Genomic DNA, 18,877 nt, shown 5'->3' with positions numbered 1-18,877 from the left:
ACACACACAGCTTACAGATGCTTTGTTTTACTGTACAGTGATGAACTCGGAGTTCCCAGTTTTAACCGAGCAGAGGAACCTGCTGAGCTTCTCCTTCCCTCCCTCAGACACGGCACATTGTGTGTGGGGTGCGCCTGGGTATCATATTTATTTCGAATGTTAATACTGGTCTTGGTTACAGTGGGTCCAGCTTCCTCAGAATCACTGGTCACGATTCAGTAACATCCATCCCTTCATCCACCCACCTACCCACCTACCCACCTACCTACCTACCTCTCTCTCTCTCTCTGTCTGTAAGAGGTAAATGAGGTGAATTACTATGATTTTTATCTCTGTACATGTTATTCAGCCAAAATGTTCCAGAGAATCATTTTGATGCGTGTATTGTGCAAATGAAAACAAATAATCTTGTGATTTAGACCTTGTAAAATAAAATGTACGTTTTATTAAATTTCCCAGTACTGAGAGGATGAAACTGAGCTGATAACTGTTAGATAAAGAGCTCATTAAAAACACTAAATCTAACTCACTTCACAACATGCATTAATAATAAATACATTTTAAAAATGCACTATTTTCTTGCGATATGCAGAATTTCCTCACACTGCACTTTGTGCCTTATGCTGAAAGAATTAAAGGAGGAAAGTTCACTGAACTCACTTTTACAGCTTCCAGTATTTGCCGGCTGGTTTCTCCTCGATGTGTCGTCCATGTCGATGACGTCAGATATGGACTCTGTAACTACCAAAAAAAAAAAAGGAGGCAAGAATGATTGACCTTTTACTTCAAAAACAAGAAAAATAAGGCGTTCCTGTTCATCGGCGTGTAGGCATTATTTTTTCCCCTTTTATTTTCATGTTTTATGACCAAGATCAGGATCTCGGTGGGTCCAGTGTTTCCTTGAATCACGGAATGCAATGTAATGACACGTAATCCATCCATCGGACAGGGCGCCAATCCATCGCAGGATCTCGGCCAGGCTGTATAGCAACATAAATGTGAGGACCTGAGCTCGATTCTCGCCCCCCTGTCACTATCTGTGTATAGGCTAGATAGAGGGTTTCCTGACCAACATCAGTGCCCAGCACAAATTCCCACAGACCTACTTCAAAGTCTTATGCAAAACGTTCTCAAAAGAGTGGCTGTTGTTATAGGTAAAGATCACATAGAGGTCACTCTATTTTACTGCCATTTGTTTTTTAACTATCTCCAACAAGTTTACAGTCAGGTGTCCAAATACTTTTGGCAATATAGTGTATAGAGCTGAGACCTGAGCTCGATTCCCACCCCCTGTCACAACCTGTGAGGAGTTACGCATGTTCTCCATGTCTCTCGCTGCCTTAATGTGTAATGGATGAGTACGTAAGTGACGCCCTGCATTGAACTGGCACCATGTCCAGATCGTTCCGCTGCCTTGTTCCCAGTGTTTATATAAAACCCATCAAAACCGTGACCAGCAAATATTATTTTAAATCATTTATTTGCTCTACATGGATCATTTCAGCAACAAAGTGCCAGAAGACTCACGACGCACGTAGTTATTTTATTTTCAGTTTGACAAGCTCATTAAAATCACTGTCAGGTTTGATTCTGATGTGCGTGTGGATGGACAGAAGCACAGTTTCAGCTGTGGTGTTTATTATACAGCTTATAGTACTCCGTTTAGGAGCAACAGTTTAGGGATGCCCTATCCTGACCTGTTCTAGACATAAGCCCCACTAAATAGCTAACCACCTAAATAATACCTGCTCTGTGGTGGTCCTGTGGGGGTCCTGAGCATTGAAGAACAGGGTGAAAGCAGGTTAAAAGCCTGCAGAGAAACAGATGGACTACAGTCAGTAAGTGCTTCTATATGGTAAGTGGAGCTGATAAAATTAACAGTGAGTGTAGAAACAAAGAGGTGGTTTTAATCTTATGGCTGCTTATGCAATCTGTCTAAAAGATTGACCTTTACACCACAGTGACCACAGATCTCCAGTTTTCAGTTCCTGTACGTAGTGGAACGGCACATCTGTTCTATCTGTACGTTTGTTTTTATCTTGTATGGACTCTCACCTACTAACAACAAGCGCCGAGAAAAGGTTAATTAGGTAACACGCTAAAGAAGAAACCTGAACGCAAACGCCAGCCCTCAACAAGAGTCTTGTTTCAACCTCGAGTAACTCTGCTCTTGATGAGGAGCTCAAATTTACAAGGTTCAAAAGTATTGATTAATTACGTAAGTTGGTCATGAACGAGCCATGAAGAAGACTAAAGAACCAAGCAGAGGACTGGATCTTCTGGAGAATCATTATCTATACGGTCATGATGAGTTGGAAACCACTTGACGGCGTTTATTTATCAGGATTTTAACGTCATGTTTTACACGCTGGTTACATGTACCGTGTTACACCGTGATCCTAGAGGAACGCTGTTTCGTTTCAATATGTACTTGTATGTAGCTGAAATGACAATAAAACCTCTCTGACTCTGACTCTGACTGACATTCATGACAGGAACGGTAGTCACTCATTACACAAGACTCATCACTTCTCAAGTTCAAGATCAAACACAGTCATGGACAATTTTGTATCTCCAGTTAACCTGACCGCATGTTTTCGGACTGTGGGAGGAAACCGGAGCTCCCGGAGGAAACCCATCCAGACACGGGGAGAACATGCAAACTCCGCACAGGAAGGACCCGGACCGCCCAACCTGGGGATCGAAACCCAGGATCTTCTTGCTGTGAGGCGACAGTACTACCCACCGAGCCACCGTGCCGCCCTGACGGCAGTTAAAGCACCATCATCAGAACCTGTTCCTACTTTTTGTTCAGGATTGTGTACTTAGTGAGTAGTGTTGCAGTAAATCTGGTAACGCGACAGAACGTTGGTTGTCCTACTGGGTGTAGATGTGAACTTGCATGAAGTTTGACAAATTTTAACTTTGTTTTCATGCAAATCGGTCTCTGGTTTCCGGTTCCTTGGCTGCTCCTCGAGTAAAACTAAAAACTGTTGGTGGCAGATCTTCCAGTTTTGCTGCCCCTCATCTCTGGAACTCTTACCTGTTCTCCCTGCCTTTTTCCCCTAGATGTTTGTGATTCTTCGTTGTGTCACACCATGATTGTAAAGCGTCCTTGGGTTCCTCGAAAGGCGCTATATAAATTGAACGTACTATTATTATTCCGATTTTATTCTCACTGAAGCCGCAAATCTCACTGGAATGAACGGAATTTCATGCTTGGATTTCTGCATCAGAAACCTGTCGTGACTGGGTGTGTAAGGAAGGTGACTCAGACTTTTGTTTTGACTATACAGTTAATTTTATGTTTCTACTCGGTGGTTTTGCATTTCAGAAGCTCAGAAGAAGCTCCACTCTGTTAAAAAAAAACAATCCCTATTAATTATTAACCTAATAAAAAGTGGCAAAAATAGCAAAACCCACCAATAAATGAAAGTATCTGGCTGGTACAGTTCATAATCTGTGAGTCTTTATTAAAAGATACTGTACAATGTTGTGCTTTGTGCAGAGAACATTGCTGACACGAAGCAAAATATAAAGTGGCTATTTAATCTCTTCTGAGAAGGGAGGGACGACTTTTACACACTTATCTCCTAGTACAGCTCCCAGACTGTGACAAACGCGTGCAAAGGCAACTGGTCTTATGTCAAGGTGTACAACTGTAATGTAAAAACAGAACTTAAAGCAGATAGGTGGTATTTTCTAGCCATATCACAAAATCTCCTGTAATACAGTGTCCCGGTTGCCAAGTAATGTACAGTTCACTTCCGTTTCAGCAGACGTTCACTGTAAATAATAACTGATTTGGACATTTTCGCTCGCTTGTGGTTCAGCGTGCACTTTGCTCAGAGTTAAAAAAAAAAGTAGAATGTGACGTAAGTTGGTAAATTCTAGACCAGTCAATGCTCTTGATCAAACATATATGCAAACTGATCAGGACAATGTACCGACACACAGCCAATGACGCAAGTGCTGTTTGATACAGTCATACCATCCACAACTGTTCAGCCACTTGAAATAAACAAAAACACAAGAGCACAAATCTAACAGTTACAATCAATAAGAACTCCAAATACTATACTGGCATTTTATTTTTCTTTATAGCGCCTAATTTTGCTGCTAGTTTTATTGTGCTTAAGATGGTCATAACACTCCCTCACTTTCTTAACCGCTTATACAATCAGGGTCACGGGGGTGCTGGAGCCTATCCCCAGCTATCACAGTAACAACAACAACAACAACAACATTTTATTTAACAAGCGCCTTTCAGGACACCCAAGGTCACTTTACAATAAGACCATATAATAAAAACAAAATAATGTATAATAAAATTATAATAAAATACAACATCGACAATAAAAGAAAATGTAGATAAAATAGAAAATGTAGATAAAATAAGGTAGATAAAAGTGAGAATAAAACTCAGCTATAGGCCAGCTGGAAAAAATGGGTTTTTAGGTGAGCCTTGAATACAGTGAATGATGTACAGGCACGCAACTCAAGTGGCAGACTATTCCACAACTTTGACCCAGCTACACTAAAAGCCCTGTCACCAACCGTGCACAGTTTACTGCTAGGAACTCTAAGCAAATGCTGCTCGGCCGAGCGCAAAGTGCGTACAGGAGAGTGGGTCTGGAGCAGACTACTTAAATACGATGGTGCAAAACCATACAAAGATTTAAACACCAAGATAATTACCTTGTACTGGATACGGTACTGAACAGGGAGCCAATGAAGATGTTCCAGAATAGGAGTAATATGCTCCCAGGATCTGGTGTTAGTTAAGACCCTCGCAGCTGAGTTTTGCACATACTGAAGCCTGTTCAACAGCCGAGCCGGGAGTCCATACAACACAGCATTACAATAGTCAATTCTAGATGTAACAAAAGCATGCATGACAGCCTCAGCAGCAGGAAGGGAGATGAAGGGTCGAATCTTAGAGATATTCCTTAAGTGAAAGAAGGCTGTCTTGCAGATGTTTTTAATGTGCGGTTCAAAAGTAACACCCTGGACGGGGCGCCAATCCATAGAAGGGGAGACACACACACACACACGCGCGCACACACACACCCATTCACCTATAGGGCAATTCAGTGTCTCCAATTAACCCGACTGCATGTTTCTGGACTGTAGGAGGAAACCCCACACAGACACGGGGAGAACATGCAAACCACACAGAAAGGACCCGGACCTCCCCGCCTGGGGATCGAACCAAGGATCTTCTTGCTGTGAGGCGACAGTGCTACCCACTTAGCCACCGTGCCACCCATGGTCAAAACATTATTATTATTATTACTATTAATATTTAAGGTAACAATTTGTCTTTGAGACAGATTTAATAATTGTTCTCCTATTGCACCTTTCTCCTTCTGCCTACAAACAAACCTCTGCTCATTGTGGTGCCATAATATCGCTTTCATTTGACTAAAAACTCTCCTCCCGACGGCTTTGTCCGTGTTCACTTGATTACCCATAAATTGTAGTTAGTGATTTTAGAGTCTGGCTCTTTTTCTTGCATGACTCCTGCTCTAAAACAGAAACCTAAAAAATAAAGGTTTAAAAAGTGTGTTGCTGATAAACAAAGCAGTAACAGTGGGTTCCTACTTAACCCTTTAATGGTCTTACTTCGAGTCTAAATACTTGGGTTAAAATAATAAGCTGTATTTAAATAATCTTGTTTGGGCCGTATCTACTCCTTGGTTGTGTGTTAAACTTAAAAATATTGGTAGATGGTTTTAAGAAACCTATATGTCAAATTACAATCACCTCAACTGTTTGGTAAAGGGTCATCAAAGATGGGGCAAGCAGTAGCCTAGTGTTAAGGTACTGGACTAGTAAACAGAAGGTTGCTGGTTCAAGCCCTCAACCACTGCCAGGATGCTGCTGTTGGGCCCTTGAGCAAGGCCCTTAACCCTCAATTGCTCAGACTGTATACTGTAACTGTAAATGTCTCTCAAGGTTTCTTCCTGTAATTTTCAGGGAGTTTTTCCTTGCCACAGTCGCCCTCGGCTTGCTCAACAGGGGTTTTTGTATCTGTTGGTCCTGGATTTTGTAAAGTTGCTTTGAGACAATGTATATTGTAAAAAGCGCTATATAAATAAAGTTGACTTGACTTGACTTGACTTAATGTAAGTCGCTTTGGATAAAGGCGTCTGCTAAATGCTGAAAATGTAAATGTAATGTAAGTGTAAAGATACTGTGTGCACTAATTGTATGTTGATGGTATAATCCCAAGAGACTATGAAATGCAAAAATATATAATATAATATAATGTGGTATATTACTGCAGCCCTGGTTCGAATCTCCATAGTGCTATCGGCCTACATGACATCTGCGCCGGACAATGACTGACCCTGCTCTCTTCCAAACAAGCTGGGATATGCGAAGAAAGTTTGTTTGTTTGTTTTTGTAACGTCATGTTGTCATATCTATGATAGTCACGGCAGGAATCGGTGTTTCATGCTAGTTTTATTTGTTTTGCATTATACAGTATACAGTGTATCACAAAAGTGAGTACACCCCTCACATTTCTGCAAATATTTCATTATATCTTTTCATGGGACAACACTATAGACATGAAACTTGGATATAACTTAGAGTAGTCAGTGTACAGCTTGTATAGCAGTGTAGATTTACTGTCTTCTAAAAATAACTCAACACACAGCCATTAATGTCTAAATAGCTGCAACATAAGTGAGTACACCCCACAGTGAACCTGTCCAAATTGTGCCCAAATGTGTCGTTGTCCCTCCCTGGTGTCATGTGTCAAGGTCCCAGGTGTAAATGGGGAGCAGGGCTGTTAAATTTGGTGTTTTGGGTACAATTCTCTCATACTGGCCACTGGATATTCAACATGGCACCTCATGGCAAAGAACTCTCTGAGGATGTGAGAAATAGAATTGTTGCTCTCCACAAAGATGGCCTGGGCTATAAGAAGATTGCTAACACCCTGAAACTGAGCTACAGCATGGTGGCCAAGGTCATACAGCGGTTTTCCAGGACAGGTTCCACTCGGAACAGGCTTCGCCAGGGTCGACCAAAGAAGTTGAGTCCACGTGTTCGGCGTCATATCCAGAGGTTGGCTTTAAAAAATAGACACATGAGTGCTGCCAGCATTGCTGCAGAGGTTGAAGACGTGGGAGGTCAGCCTGTCAGTGCTCAGACCATACGCCGCACACTGCATCGACTCGGTCTGCATGGTCGTCATCCCAGAAGGAAGCTGACGCACAAGAAAGCCCGCAAACAGTTTGCTGAAGACAAGCAGTCCAAGAACATGGATTACTGGAATGCCCTGTGGTCTGACGAGACCAAGATAAACTTGTTTGGCTCAGATGGTGTCCAGCATGTGTGGCGGCGCCCTGGTGAGAAGTACCAAGACAACTGTATCTTGCCTACAGTCAAGCATGGTGGTGGTAGCATCATGGTCTTGGGCTGCATGAGTGTTGCTGGCACTGGGGAGCTGCAGTTCATTGAGGGAAACATGAATTCCAACATGTACTGTGACATTCTGAAACAGAGCATGATCCCCTCCCTTCGAAAACTGGGCCTCATGGCAGTTTTCCAACACGATAACGACCCCAAACACAACCTCCAAGATGACAACTGCCTTGCTGAGGAAGCTGAAGGTAAAGGTGATGGACTAAACCCAATTGAGCACCTGTGGCGCATCCTCAAGTGGAAGGTGGAGGAGTTCAAGGTGTCTAACATCCACCAGCTCCGTGATGTCATCATGGAGGAGTGGAAGAGGATTCCAGTAGCAACCTGTGCAGCTCTGGTGAATTCCATGCCCAGGAGGGTTAAGGCGGTGCTGGATAATAATGGTGGTCACACAAAATATTGACACTTTGGGCACAATTTGGACATGTTCACTGTGGGGTGTACTCACTTATGTTGCCAGCCATTTAGACATTAATGGCTGTGTGTTGAGTTATTTTCAGAAGACAGTAAATCTACACTGCTATACAAGCTGTACACTGACTACTCTAAGTTATATCCAAGTTTTATTTCTATAGTGTTGTCCCATGAAAAGATATAATGAAATATTTGCAGAAATGTGAGGGGTGTACTCACTTTTGTGATACACTGTATATATATAGTGTGTGTGTGTGTGTGTGTGTGTGTGTGTGTGTGTGTGTGTGTGTTCAGTTTTATATTATTAAGGTACTTTAGGATTATTTCTGAATTATCTTGAGTGAAGATTTATTTTAATGTATTGGGCATATGTAGTTTACGTCTTTCACAGTTATATTTTGGGCATTCTGTCAGGATGTGTTTTATGGTGATTGGTGTATGGCAGTCTATGCAAGGTGTGGGTCCTTCTCCTAATAATAGGTGTTTGTGTGTTAATCTACTATGGCCTATTCTGCATCTACTATATATCACTTGATCTGTGCGTTTTCCTTGGTGCATTTTTAGTTTATTTCTGATGTTGGGGTAAATATGCGAAGAAAGAATTTCATTGTACTGTACGTCTGTATATGTATATATGATAAATCAATGCATTCTATTCTATTCTATTCTATTGTATTAGCTGTGCACAAAATTAAACGACATCCTAGATCTTTCTTCAACACCACATTTATAATCTTAGTAGCTGGATGTACATTTGAGACCTTGATTTTTCAGGGAACTTAAACAGAACTCAAATTGTATAATGATTTTTAAAGTACTAAGCAGAATGTGATGTAATCATTAGGTCACATGTTTCTTTAATAGTATTCTCTGTAATAGCAGTAAACAAGTAACTTTAATAGTATTTATACTTATAAAAATGAACAAGATTTAAAGACTGATGTGTCAGTTATTTAGTCCAAACCGAGATAAAATAAAAATCACTAAAGAACTAAAATAATAAAATGCAATAAGTTTCAGAAGTTTGTAAAATAAGTTAGCTGGAAAAGTAACTTCCCAGATAACAAATAACTTCTATTTTTAAAACTAAATTGAGCTTACTAACAGTGTAAATACACAATAATGACATCAAATATCTATTGACATCGTTACATATCATTTAAAACGTTTAGTACACACATTTACAGCCGTTCACCTAGGCTGCATCCCAAATACATTGTAGCACACTAACTACATATGAAACAACACACTGTCCTTCGCTCCCTACGTAGGTTCACTTCGTCTCCAAGAAGACGCGATTTAGGACAAAACCACCGGTAACGCCAGTTAGCACTTAGCTTATCCGTCCTTGCACTAAGTTAGCAGGGTAGCAAAGTTAGCCGTTAGCTCAGGTAGGTTATTAAAGGTTTACGCAGCGTACCTGATATGTTCTCCTCTGTTTCTTATTCGTGTGGCTCCAGACAGAATAAGAAGAAGATCTTTGAAGAAGAAGCGCTAATTTCCGTCTCTGAATGTGTGAACTGCACCACAGCGGGACCAGGAGCGGCGCCATGATGGAGAGAAACTCCACTGTAATGCAAATTGTTGTAGCTGTCAAAAGTTGAAGCTTGAAGCCCAAACTCGCATGCGTAGAAATTTGCGCATGCGTATTAGACATGCAAACCGAACATGTCGAGGTGAATATATTACTGTAACATCAAATTAATATTTACAGTTTAATTAAAACCTTTGGATACAACTGATTAAATAACATCATTTACAGGCCACAAAGTGCAATAATGCATTTTTTCTAAATGGGATGGAGCACAATTTTCTGTTTATTTAGTGAATTTAACATTTTGGAAAATGCAACTCTTTAGGTCTATTTTCTTCACTGTATTAAATATTGCTAGCAAATTTAAAGTAATATTGCATTAAAACATGTCTCTCTCAGAAATTTATCCTGTGCATATAGTCCAAAACATGGAATTTAACCAGGGGGAATTCAAACAGTCTAAAGAAAACATTACTGTATAACGATATTAGATATTATACATAATGAAAAACAACAAAGAATATAAAAAATATTCTATTCCGTAAACTAATAGAGAATTTACAATAATCTATGATTTTTATGCATTGAGAAATATTCATATTAGTTCATAGTCATATCTAATATTTGTACAAAAGTATGCTCTGTACAGTTGGATCCAAAATTGTTTGCAACATTGGTAAACATAAATGACAAGTCATATTAATTTGAACTTTTACTTAAACAACTTTATATACTAAAAAAAAACAAAAAGATAGATAGATCTGATCCCCAAAGGGAAAGTGAAGCATTACAGCAGTTCAAGGTACATTAGAAAAAAATATTAAGTAAGTAAGTAAATACGAGGCTCAAGGTACATTAGGAAAAAATATGAAGTAAGTAAATAAATAAGAGGCTCAATGTACATTAAAAAAAGATTATTAAGTAAGTAAATAAGTAAATAAGAGGCTCAAGGTACATTAGAAAAAATATTAAGTAAGTAAATAAGAGGTTCAAGGTATATTAGAAAAAATATTAAGTAAATAAGTAAGTAAGCAAGTAAGTAATTAAATAAGAGGCTCAAGGTACGTAAGAAAAAAAATTAAATATGTAAGTAAGTAAGAGGCTCAAGGTACATTAGAAAAAAATATGAAGTAAGTAAGTTTGTTTATTAGGATTTTAACATCATGTTTTACACTTTGGTTACATTCATGACAGGAACGGTAGTTACTCATTACACAAAGTTATATTGAACACAGTTATTGACAATTTTGTATCTCCAATTCACCTCACTTGCATGTCTTTGGACTGTGGGAGGAAACCGGAGCTCCCAGAGGAAACCCACACAGACACGGGGAGAACATGCAAACCCAGACAGCCCCACCTGCGGATCGAACCCATGACCTTCTTGCTGTGAGGCGACAGTGCTACCCACTTAGCCACTGTACCGCCCAAGTAAGTAAGTAAGTAAAAGGCTCAGGGTACATTAGGAAAAAATATTAAGTAGGTAAGTATTACTGTACAATACTTGTAGGTAATAAATATAATAAAGAAATGTAATATAAAAGTGTCTTGTGCAGTAAATATTGTGCAGTAAAAACGTTTTTTTGTGCTTCTTCGGACATTTTTATATATTACTTAACAACAGTTAAAATATAAAAAAACATAAATCATAAAAACACACATTTATGTAAGATTTTTAATAATCGTATGCGTAAATGTGCGCAGCAGTGACTCTCTGCACTAAACACGTGGCCCTGACTGTCAAGTGCTGGTACGGAAACACGTGGTTACAGTTCAGGTCAGTGTGATCGGTGTGAGTTGAGTTGTGCTGCTCGGTTTATCGGTCATCATGCCGTGTCCTGATCAGCAGGTCCTGGCCGACTGGAGTGAAGGTGGACAGGCAGGAATGAAGCAGGTCAGGTTTGTTAACGGTGGAGTTTCAGGGTCCCGGGATCTAAAAAGTGAATCCGTACTGAGCTGTGATTCACCTCTTCAGATCCCTCCTCAACTCAAACTGCTGCCCCTTAATGACCAAATCCGAGAGCTGCAGACCATAATCAGAGACAAGTGAGCAATAACTGTGATAATTAGTGTGCATGCACTATATATATCTATTTATACACACACAAGCAATAATGTATATATTGTATATATCTGCTATACTTATATACTCTATTTATTCTCATTCGTTACTCAGCCATAACATTAAAACCACCTCCTTGTTTCTACACTCACTGTCCATTTTATCAGCTCCACTTACCATGTAGAAGCACTTTGTAGTTCTACAATTACTGACTGTAGTCCATCTGTTTCTCTGCATGCTTTTTTTTTAGCCTGCGTTCACCCTGTTCTTCAATGGTCAGGACCCCCACAGAGCAGGTATTATTTAGGTGGTGGATCATTCTCAGCACTGCAGTGACACTGACATGGTGGTGGTGTGTTAGTGTGTGTTGTGCTGGTATGAGTGGATCAGACACAGCAGTGCTGCTGGAGTTTTTAAATACCGTGTCCACTCACTGTCCACTCTATTAGACACTCCTAGCTAGTTGGTCCACCTTGTAGATGTAAAGTCAGAGACGATCGCTCATCTATTGCTGCTGTTTGAGTCGGTCATCATCTAGACCTTCATCAGTGGTCACAGGACGCTGCCCACGGGGAGCTGTTGGCTGGATGTTTTTGGTTGGTGGACTATTCTCAGTCCAGCAGTGACAGTGAGGTGTTTAAAAACTCCATCAGCGTTGCTGTGTCTGATCCACTCATACCAGCACAACACACACTAACACACCACCACCATGTCAGTGTCAGTGTCACTGCAGTGCTGAGAATGATCCACCACCTAAATAATACCTGCTCTGTGGTGGTCCTGTGGGGGTCCTGACCATTGAAGAACAGCATGAAAGGGGGCCAACAAAGCATGAAGAGAAACAGATGGACTACAGTCAGTAATTGTAGAACTACAAAGTGCTTCTATATGGTAAGTGGAGCTGATAAAATGAACAATGTGTGTAGACACAAGGAGGTGGTTTTAATGTTATGGCTGATACTGCTTTTTGTTGACTCTGTACTTGTACTCTGCACAATGACAATAAAGTTGAATCTAATCTAATTTAATATAACGTGTTCATTTTCCCAACAGGAGCACAAGTAGAGGAGACTTTGTCTTCTGTGCTGACAGATTGGTGAGATTAATCAAATCAATTATTTGCGTCTAAGCGAGTTGGGCGTATTGGGGTTGGTTGTCACAGAGCTAACTGGAGTTAAAGTGTTATTTATGTGGTCATTAGGAGGAGCTGTCACAAAATGCTGCATTAGCAGGGCTTGATTGCGGCATATCACTCACTTTTGCCCCTATAATTAAAGATAAGCAAGCAGCACTTCTACATAATGCTAAATATGATTCTTTATAAGTAAATGACTTAATCCAAAGCTGCTGAGATCTAACGTCTCAGTGGTGCTATTAACCAGCCGGGCACCCACCCAGACATAATTGGCTCTGCCTGATGGAAGGAAGGTCCACGATGAAGGAATGATAGCCTCTGCTGGCTGGTCGAGGTGCCTGCACAAGGTTCACAGAAAGCTGCGTACTGGGACGACTGGTAGTGTATGTGCAGCAAAGCACCAGGGCTCTGGGGACAGGGACTTGAACCTCACATAGGCTTTTCTATAGGTACTGTGTGTCCCTCCCAGGTGAAGGTGAATTAGCTGGTTAGTAAGCCTTGGTGTGTGTAAATATGTGAACCCAAACCCTGTGATGGACTGGTGCCCAGTCCTGGGTGTGGATTGTGGTTGTAATTTATGATTTTACACTGATTTGAACACTGTTGTTGGTCTGTTTATAGATTAGACTGGTAGTCGAGGAAGGATTAAACCAGCTGCCTTATACTGAATGTTCAGTGATCACACCTACTGGTAAGTACACTGATTACTAAACTGATTCGCTTTCATTTTGCAGGTAAAAAGCAAGACGATGTGATGCGTTCTTCTGCTCTGAGTGCTAGATCTCTTGATTTTTTCACCACTCTGTGTTCCAGGACACAAGTATGAAGGTGTCAGGTTCAAGAGAGGAAACTGTGGTGTCAGTATAATGAGAAGCGGTCAGTCAAATCTCCTTTATTTAACAATTCTACACATGGTTGAATACAAGTTTTGGTTTGACGTGGTGCGTTTCTGTACTGATGTCCAGGCGAGGCGATGGAGCAGGGTCTGCGGGATTGCTGCCGCTCCATCCGCATTGGCAAGATTCTCATCCAGAGTGACGAGGAAACGCTAAAAGCTAAAGTCTACTACGCTAAATTCCCCCCGGATATCTACAGACGCAAGATCCTGCTCATGTATCCCAACCTGAGTGAGTATGGCATGATCAAATCAGAAACAGCTATAACAGGAGACAGGAAATGGATTTTAATCCGGTGCTGATGGTGCCTCACCTGGGGACCTGGGTTTTGTTTTGCATGTTCTCTCCCTGTCTGTACGGGTTTCCTCCTCCGGTGAAACATGCTAGCTCATGAGAGCTGATATCTCAAATTTGTGAGCTCAAATCTCAGCTCTGCTACCAGCCAGCTGGACAATGATTGGTCTGGGTTGGGTAAAACGGACCAACCAATCATTGTCCAACCGGCTGATTGATGGCGTCTGCACAAAGACTAATGCAGATCAGTGTGTGACTCTCCGTGCGTAATACGGATCTCCATATGAACCCGCCTTGTGGAGGTGAAAAGAAGTGGTCAGCTACTTCACATGTGTAGAAGGGGGCGTGTTAGTCACGGCTCTCCTCAGTCAGGAGGTCAAATGATAAAGGAATAAATAGTACATACACTACCTGTCAAACCATAGAATAACCTGAGAAAATATACAGTGAACCAGAAGTGCTACACCGCTTAATATTTTAGTTTTTTACATGGCGACCTTGGCCCCAAAATATGAAGACTAGATATAAGAAACATAATGTATGAGGGATCTTCAAAAAGTTCCCGCACTTTTATATTTTGGTTATAAGCGGTGAGGGTGTAGTAGGAGGAGTAGTAATCGGTCGTGTCCGAGAGACTGAGAGACGCTTATAGTCCGGATTCAGCTCCATCTGATTTCCACCTTTTTGGACGCTCAAAGAAGCTTTAAGGGGAAGAAGATTTTCATGTGATGATGATGATGAAAGCAGCGCTGCATCAGTGGCTACGAGCTCAACCAAAAACACTTTTTGCTGACGGCATTAAAAAGTTAAAATGACACATATGTGTTGAACATGGCATTATTTGGCTGGAAAAGAGTGCCCGACCAGGCTGGTGGCACCTGCATATTTTCAGAGACTCAAACCTGAGTGTCAAAGGTAGTTTGGTAGCTTATGAGACGGCTGTGCCACCCACATCACCTGTCTTTTTTAAAGAAGTTCCATCATTTGCACTCCATTGCTCCATTCTTTCAGAAACATTTCATTTACTGTAACTAGGTGCGTCCACACTACTGACTGGTTGATGTAATGTGGTACAAGTATCTGTGCTGCTTATAAGAATTGTTTTTGGATTCTGTGACAGCACAATTAATAAGATCTTTAATACATGATCCGGTTTTAGACACAGTAAACTGTGTCAGTAGAACGTTTGACCACACCGGTGTGTTTACAGTTCTAACTTAGATCTAGTCCTGATCCATTTGGTCAAAATCCACAACCAAAAATTAATTTTTTTTCTTTACTTTTTAAATGTATCTACAAATTTCTCACCCACAGTGTTAAGTGGGTCTGTTTTTTACCGTGATGTCCTTCTAAAGTGTTCAGCAAAAGCAATTCACAACTTCCTCCCTATCGTCAGCATAATTTTTAATAAATCTAATATTTTTCCATCATTTCCTGACATGTAATTGCCTTCCAGCCTGCTGCTAAGTGTTAAAAATGTACAACCTCCCTCCCCCTCCCCGTCCCGGCCGTCGCTTCAGCTGACCTTTACGTATAATTCGGTGTTTCTAGCTCGTTCAGCCACCCAGTGTAATTACAGCTATCAGGAGGAAATTATACAGCGCCACCACTTAAGCACAAAGTGCTGAATAGCACATGGAAGATCCCTAAAATAGTCTGGTTTATACCCTCCGTTAATACACTTAACCGCTGTACTCTTGTCTGAGTCGAGCGCCAGCATGTAAAATGTCTTCATCACAGCGCGTCAAAAACATTCACTCACTCACGGTGAGGTGAGGAGAGCGTATTTACTACACACTCATCCTTCCAACGTACGTCTAATCTGATTAATCAGACTGAGTGTTTGTAAAAATCACCATGATCAGACTGAGCAGAGCTATTTATTTACGTTACGTTCATCCATTCAGTGGGAACGTCTATCCAAAACAAGCACCAGTGTGAGTGTGCAGGACAGGAGGCAACAATGCTGGATTAAAACGACCCAGATCCGTCACTAAAGAGACATTTTTACCTCAAATTTACTGTAGGTATGAATCAGATGTGTAAACAATGGCTCTGATTATTACTGAATATCATTGTTCCAGATACTATCCAAGATTTCTTTTCTTTTCTTTGTGGAACGAAGTTTTAATTATGGGACGAGTTTTAAATAAACAATAAGCACTGATTTTTTAAATATAATATTTAGGATCAGTTAAACACTGAGCATTTGTAATGCTACTGAGCAGTGCTTCCAGGAAAAGACCAAGTTCCACCCCTGATCAAACCAAACTAAAGCATCAGTAATCGAGCCTGAGTTATTACAATATATACAGTGGGGGAAATAAGTATTTGATCCCCTGCTGATTTTGTAAGTTTACCCCCTTACAAAGACTTGAACAGTCTATAATTTTTATGGAAGGTTTATTTTAACAGAGAGAGACAGAATATCAACAAAAAATCCAGAAAAAAAACATTAAATTAAAGTTATAAATTAATTTGTATTTAATTAAGAAAAATAAGTATTTGATCCCCTACCAACCAGCAAGAATTCTGACCCCCACAGACGGGTTATGTGCCCATGAGGCACACAAATTAGTCCTGTCCCTGTATAAAAGACTCCTGTCACAGAATCAGTTTCTTCCGTTCAAATCTCTCAACCACCATGGGCAAGACCAAAGAGCTATCAAAGGACGTCAGGGACAAGATTGTAGACCTGCACAAGGCTGGAATGGGCTACAAGACCATCAGCAAGAAGCTTGGTGAGAAAGAGACCACTGTTGGTGCGATCATTCGAAAATGGAAGAAATACAAGATCACAGTCAATCACCCTCACTCTGGAGCTCCATGCAAGATCTCACCTCGTGGGGTAAGAATGATTCTAAGAAAGGTGAGGTCAGTCCAGAATTACACGGGAGGAGCTTGTCAATGGGCGGCCAAGGCTCATTGATGCACGTGGGGAGCGAAGGCTGGCCCGTGTGGTCCGATCCAACAGACGAGCTACTGTAGCTCAAAGTTAATGCAGGTTCTGATAGAAAGGTGTCAGACTCCATGCCTTGACGGGTCAGGGCTGTTTTGGCAGCAAAAAGGGGGACAAACACAATATTAGGAGGGTGGTCATAATGTTATGCCTGATCGGTGTATATGTAATACCATTGTTTAAACAAGTGTTCATTCAAAATACGGTGGTACCTTGAAACTTGATGTCAATTGTTTATGGGAGAGGCGTCGAGTTTTAAAGACGTTGAGTATCAAGGTATTTTTTCCCATAAGGATGTTTGGGAAACCTGTTAATGTGTCCATGGTCCTGTGGAACTGCAGATATTTTAGGCTCATGTAAAATAATGAGGTTGTTTTTGACACTTATACACTGAAAATAACACAAATATAATATAAAAACACTGAAATACAATTAAAAAAGGTTAAAAATACAATAAAAGCTGCACTTTAGCTTCACTTCTTTATTGTTTCCTTATGCTTCTTAATCGTGGAGATGCTTGATCTTGGAATACCATGTTCCGTTCAGTACCGGCGCATTCACATGAGAAGCGACAAGATCGCACATACATTTTAGGGAAAACGTCGAGTTTAAGGGTACAAGTTACAGGGTACCACTGTACGTTTATTTATCTGACATTGAGTGCAATTATATCGTCCGGTATCATAAAATAACACAAGATAATTATATAATGTGATAAGTAATGATCCATATAAACTTGGCTTAAAGGGACAATTACCTGTTCTGACTGTTGGGCCCCTGAGGAAGGCCCTTAACCCACATACTTTAAGCCATGAATTGTATATACCATGACCATCACCTCTCTGTGTGACTGTGATGCAGGTAGCGGAAACGTCGTTATTGAAGCAGTGCGATTGTTGATTGATCATGGTGTCCAGCCCTCACACATCATCCTCCTGAGTCTGTTCTCCACCCCTCATGGTAAAATAACTGCACCACGTCCCATCAGGCAGCATTAATCTGTACCGGTTTATTTATTTACGCTTCATTCTGTCGTCCCAGGAGCCACGTCCATCATCCAGGAGTTTCCAGAAATCACAATCCTGACCACTGAGGTTCATTCTGCAGCTCCTACTCACTTCGGACAGAAATACTTTGGGACCAACTGATTTACCAGCGAGACCAGACCAGTTTAAAGAGCCTTTTTATTTCATTAGAAGTGTAATACATTACATACACCGATCAGGCATAACATTAAAACCACCTCCTTGTTTCTACACTCACTGTCCATTTTATCAGCTCCACTTACCATATAGAAGCACTTTGTAGTTCTACAATTACTGACTGTAGTCCATCTGTTTCTCTGCATGCTTTGTTAGCCCCCTTTCATGCTGTTCTTCAATGGTCAGGACCCCCACAGGACCACCACAGAGCAGGTATTATTTAGGTGGTGGATCATTCTCAGCACTGCAGTGACTGACATGGTGGTGGTGTGTTAGTGTGTGTTGTGCTGGTATGAGTGGATCAGCAACACCTCACTGTCACTGCTGGACTGAGAATAGTCCACCAACCAAAAATATCCAGCCAACAGCGCCCCGTGGGCAGCGTCCTGTGCCCACTGATGAAGGTGTAGAAGATGACCGACTCAAACAGCAGCAATAGATGAGCGATCGTCTCTGACTTTACATCTACAAGGTGGACCGACTAGGTAGGAGCGTCTAAGAGTGGACAGTGAGTGGACACGGTACTTAAAAACTCCAGCAGCGCTGCTGTGTCTGATCCACTCATACCAGCACAACACACACTAACACACCACCACCATGTCAGCGTCACTGCAGTTCTGAGAATGATCCACCACCTAAATAATACCTGCTCTGTGGTGGTCCTGTGGGGGTCCTGACCATTGAAGAACAGGGTGAAAGCAGGTTAAAACAGTATATAGAGAAACAGATGGACTACAGTCAGTAATTGTAGAACTACAAAGTGCTTCTATATGGTAAGTGGAGCTGATAAAATGGACAGTGTGTGTAGAAACAAGGAGGTGGTTTTAATGTTATGGCTGATCAATGTTTATATTAAAGATGAAATCGTTCTCATGAAGGTTTCCTTCAGTTACTTAAGCTTCCTCACACCAGCAAAAAATGCCTTCAGCTCTAAACTGCTCCTG

At 41.0% G+C, this 18,877-nt stretch overlaps 2 protein-coding genes across 4 annotated transcripts in view; one reads left to right on the top strand and one right to left on the bottom strand.

Annotated features, from left to right (window-relative positions):
• abcb7 (ATP-binding cassette, sub-family B (MDR/TAP), member 7) overlaps positions 1-9,410 on the bottom strand; it is a 50,949-nt gene extending 41,539 nt beyond the window's left edge. The window contains exons 1-2 of one of the 2 annotated variants that reach the window (XM_063000377.1): positions 9,272-9,410; positions 661-741 (exon numbers count right to left, since the gene is read on the bottom strand). In XM_063000377.1, coding sequence (XP_062856447.1) covers positions 661-741; positions 9,272-9,403 — 213 coding nt within the window. In that variant the 5' untranslated portion in view covers positions 9,404-9,410. The remainder of the gene's footprint in view (positions 1-660; positions 742-9,271) is intronic. The other variant, XM_063000378.1, reaches the window with a different exon arrangement.
• A 1,735-nt stretch (positions 9,411-11,145) lies between these two features.
• On the top strand, positions 11,146-17,987 carry LOC134318768 (uracil phosphoribosyltransferase homolog). Of its 2 annotated transcripts, XM_062999698.1 has the most exons (8): positions 11,147-11,279; positions 11,361-11,431; positions 12,501-12,543; positions 13,204-13,273; positions 13,396-13,458; positions 13,548-13,709; positions 17,593-17,691; positions 17,773-17,987. In XM_062999698.1, exons 1-8 carry the CDS (start codon positions 11,214-11,216, stop codon positions 17,877-17,879), a joined length of 681 nt encoding a protein of 226 aa, XP_062855768.1. In that variant the 5' UTR covers positions 11,147-11,213; the 3' UTR covers positions 17,880-17,987. The 2 variants fall into 2 exon arrangements, with proteins under 2 accessions (XP_062855766.1, XP_062855768.1); XM_062999696.1 differs by having other exon boundaries at positions 11,146-11,431.
• The last annotated feature ends 890 nt before the right edge of the window (positions 17,988-18,877 follow it).

The sequence above is a fragment of the Trichomycterus rosablanca genome, chromosome 8 (genome assembly GCF_030014385.1).
Source record: "Trichomycterus rosablanca isolate fTriRos1 chromosome 8, fTriRos1.hap1, whole genome shotgun sequence".
Taxonomy (NCBI): Eukaryota; Metazoa; Chordata; class Actinopteri; order Siluriformes; family Trichomycteridae; genus Trichomycterus; species Trichomycterus rosablanca.
Note: the sequence above shows the minus strand (reverse complement) of the source record. Positions and strands in the feature narration are given on the sequence as shown.

Bases quoted from the DNA above. Each gene is read 5' to 3' on its own strand.
- LOC134318768 (XM_062999696.1), top strand. From the start codon at position 11,214: ATGCCGTGTCCTGATCAGCAGGTCCTGGCCGACTGGAGTGAAGGTGGA. The intron at 13,459-13,547 runs GTCAGTCAAATC...ACTGATGTCCAG, and splicing joins TGTCAGTATAATGAGAAGCG to GCGAGGCGATGGAGCAGGGT. The intron at 13,710-17,592 runs GTGAGTATGGCA...ACTGTGATGCAG, and splicing joins GCTCATGTATCCCAACCTGA to GTAGCGGAAACGTCGTTATT.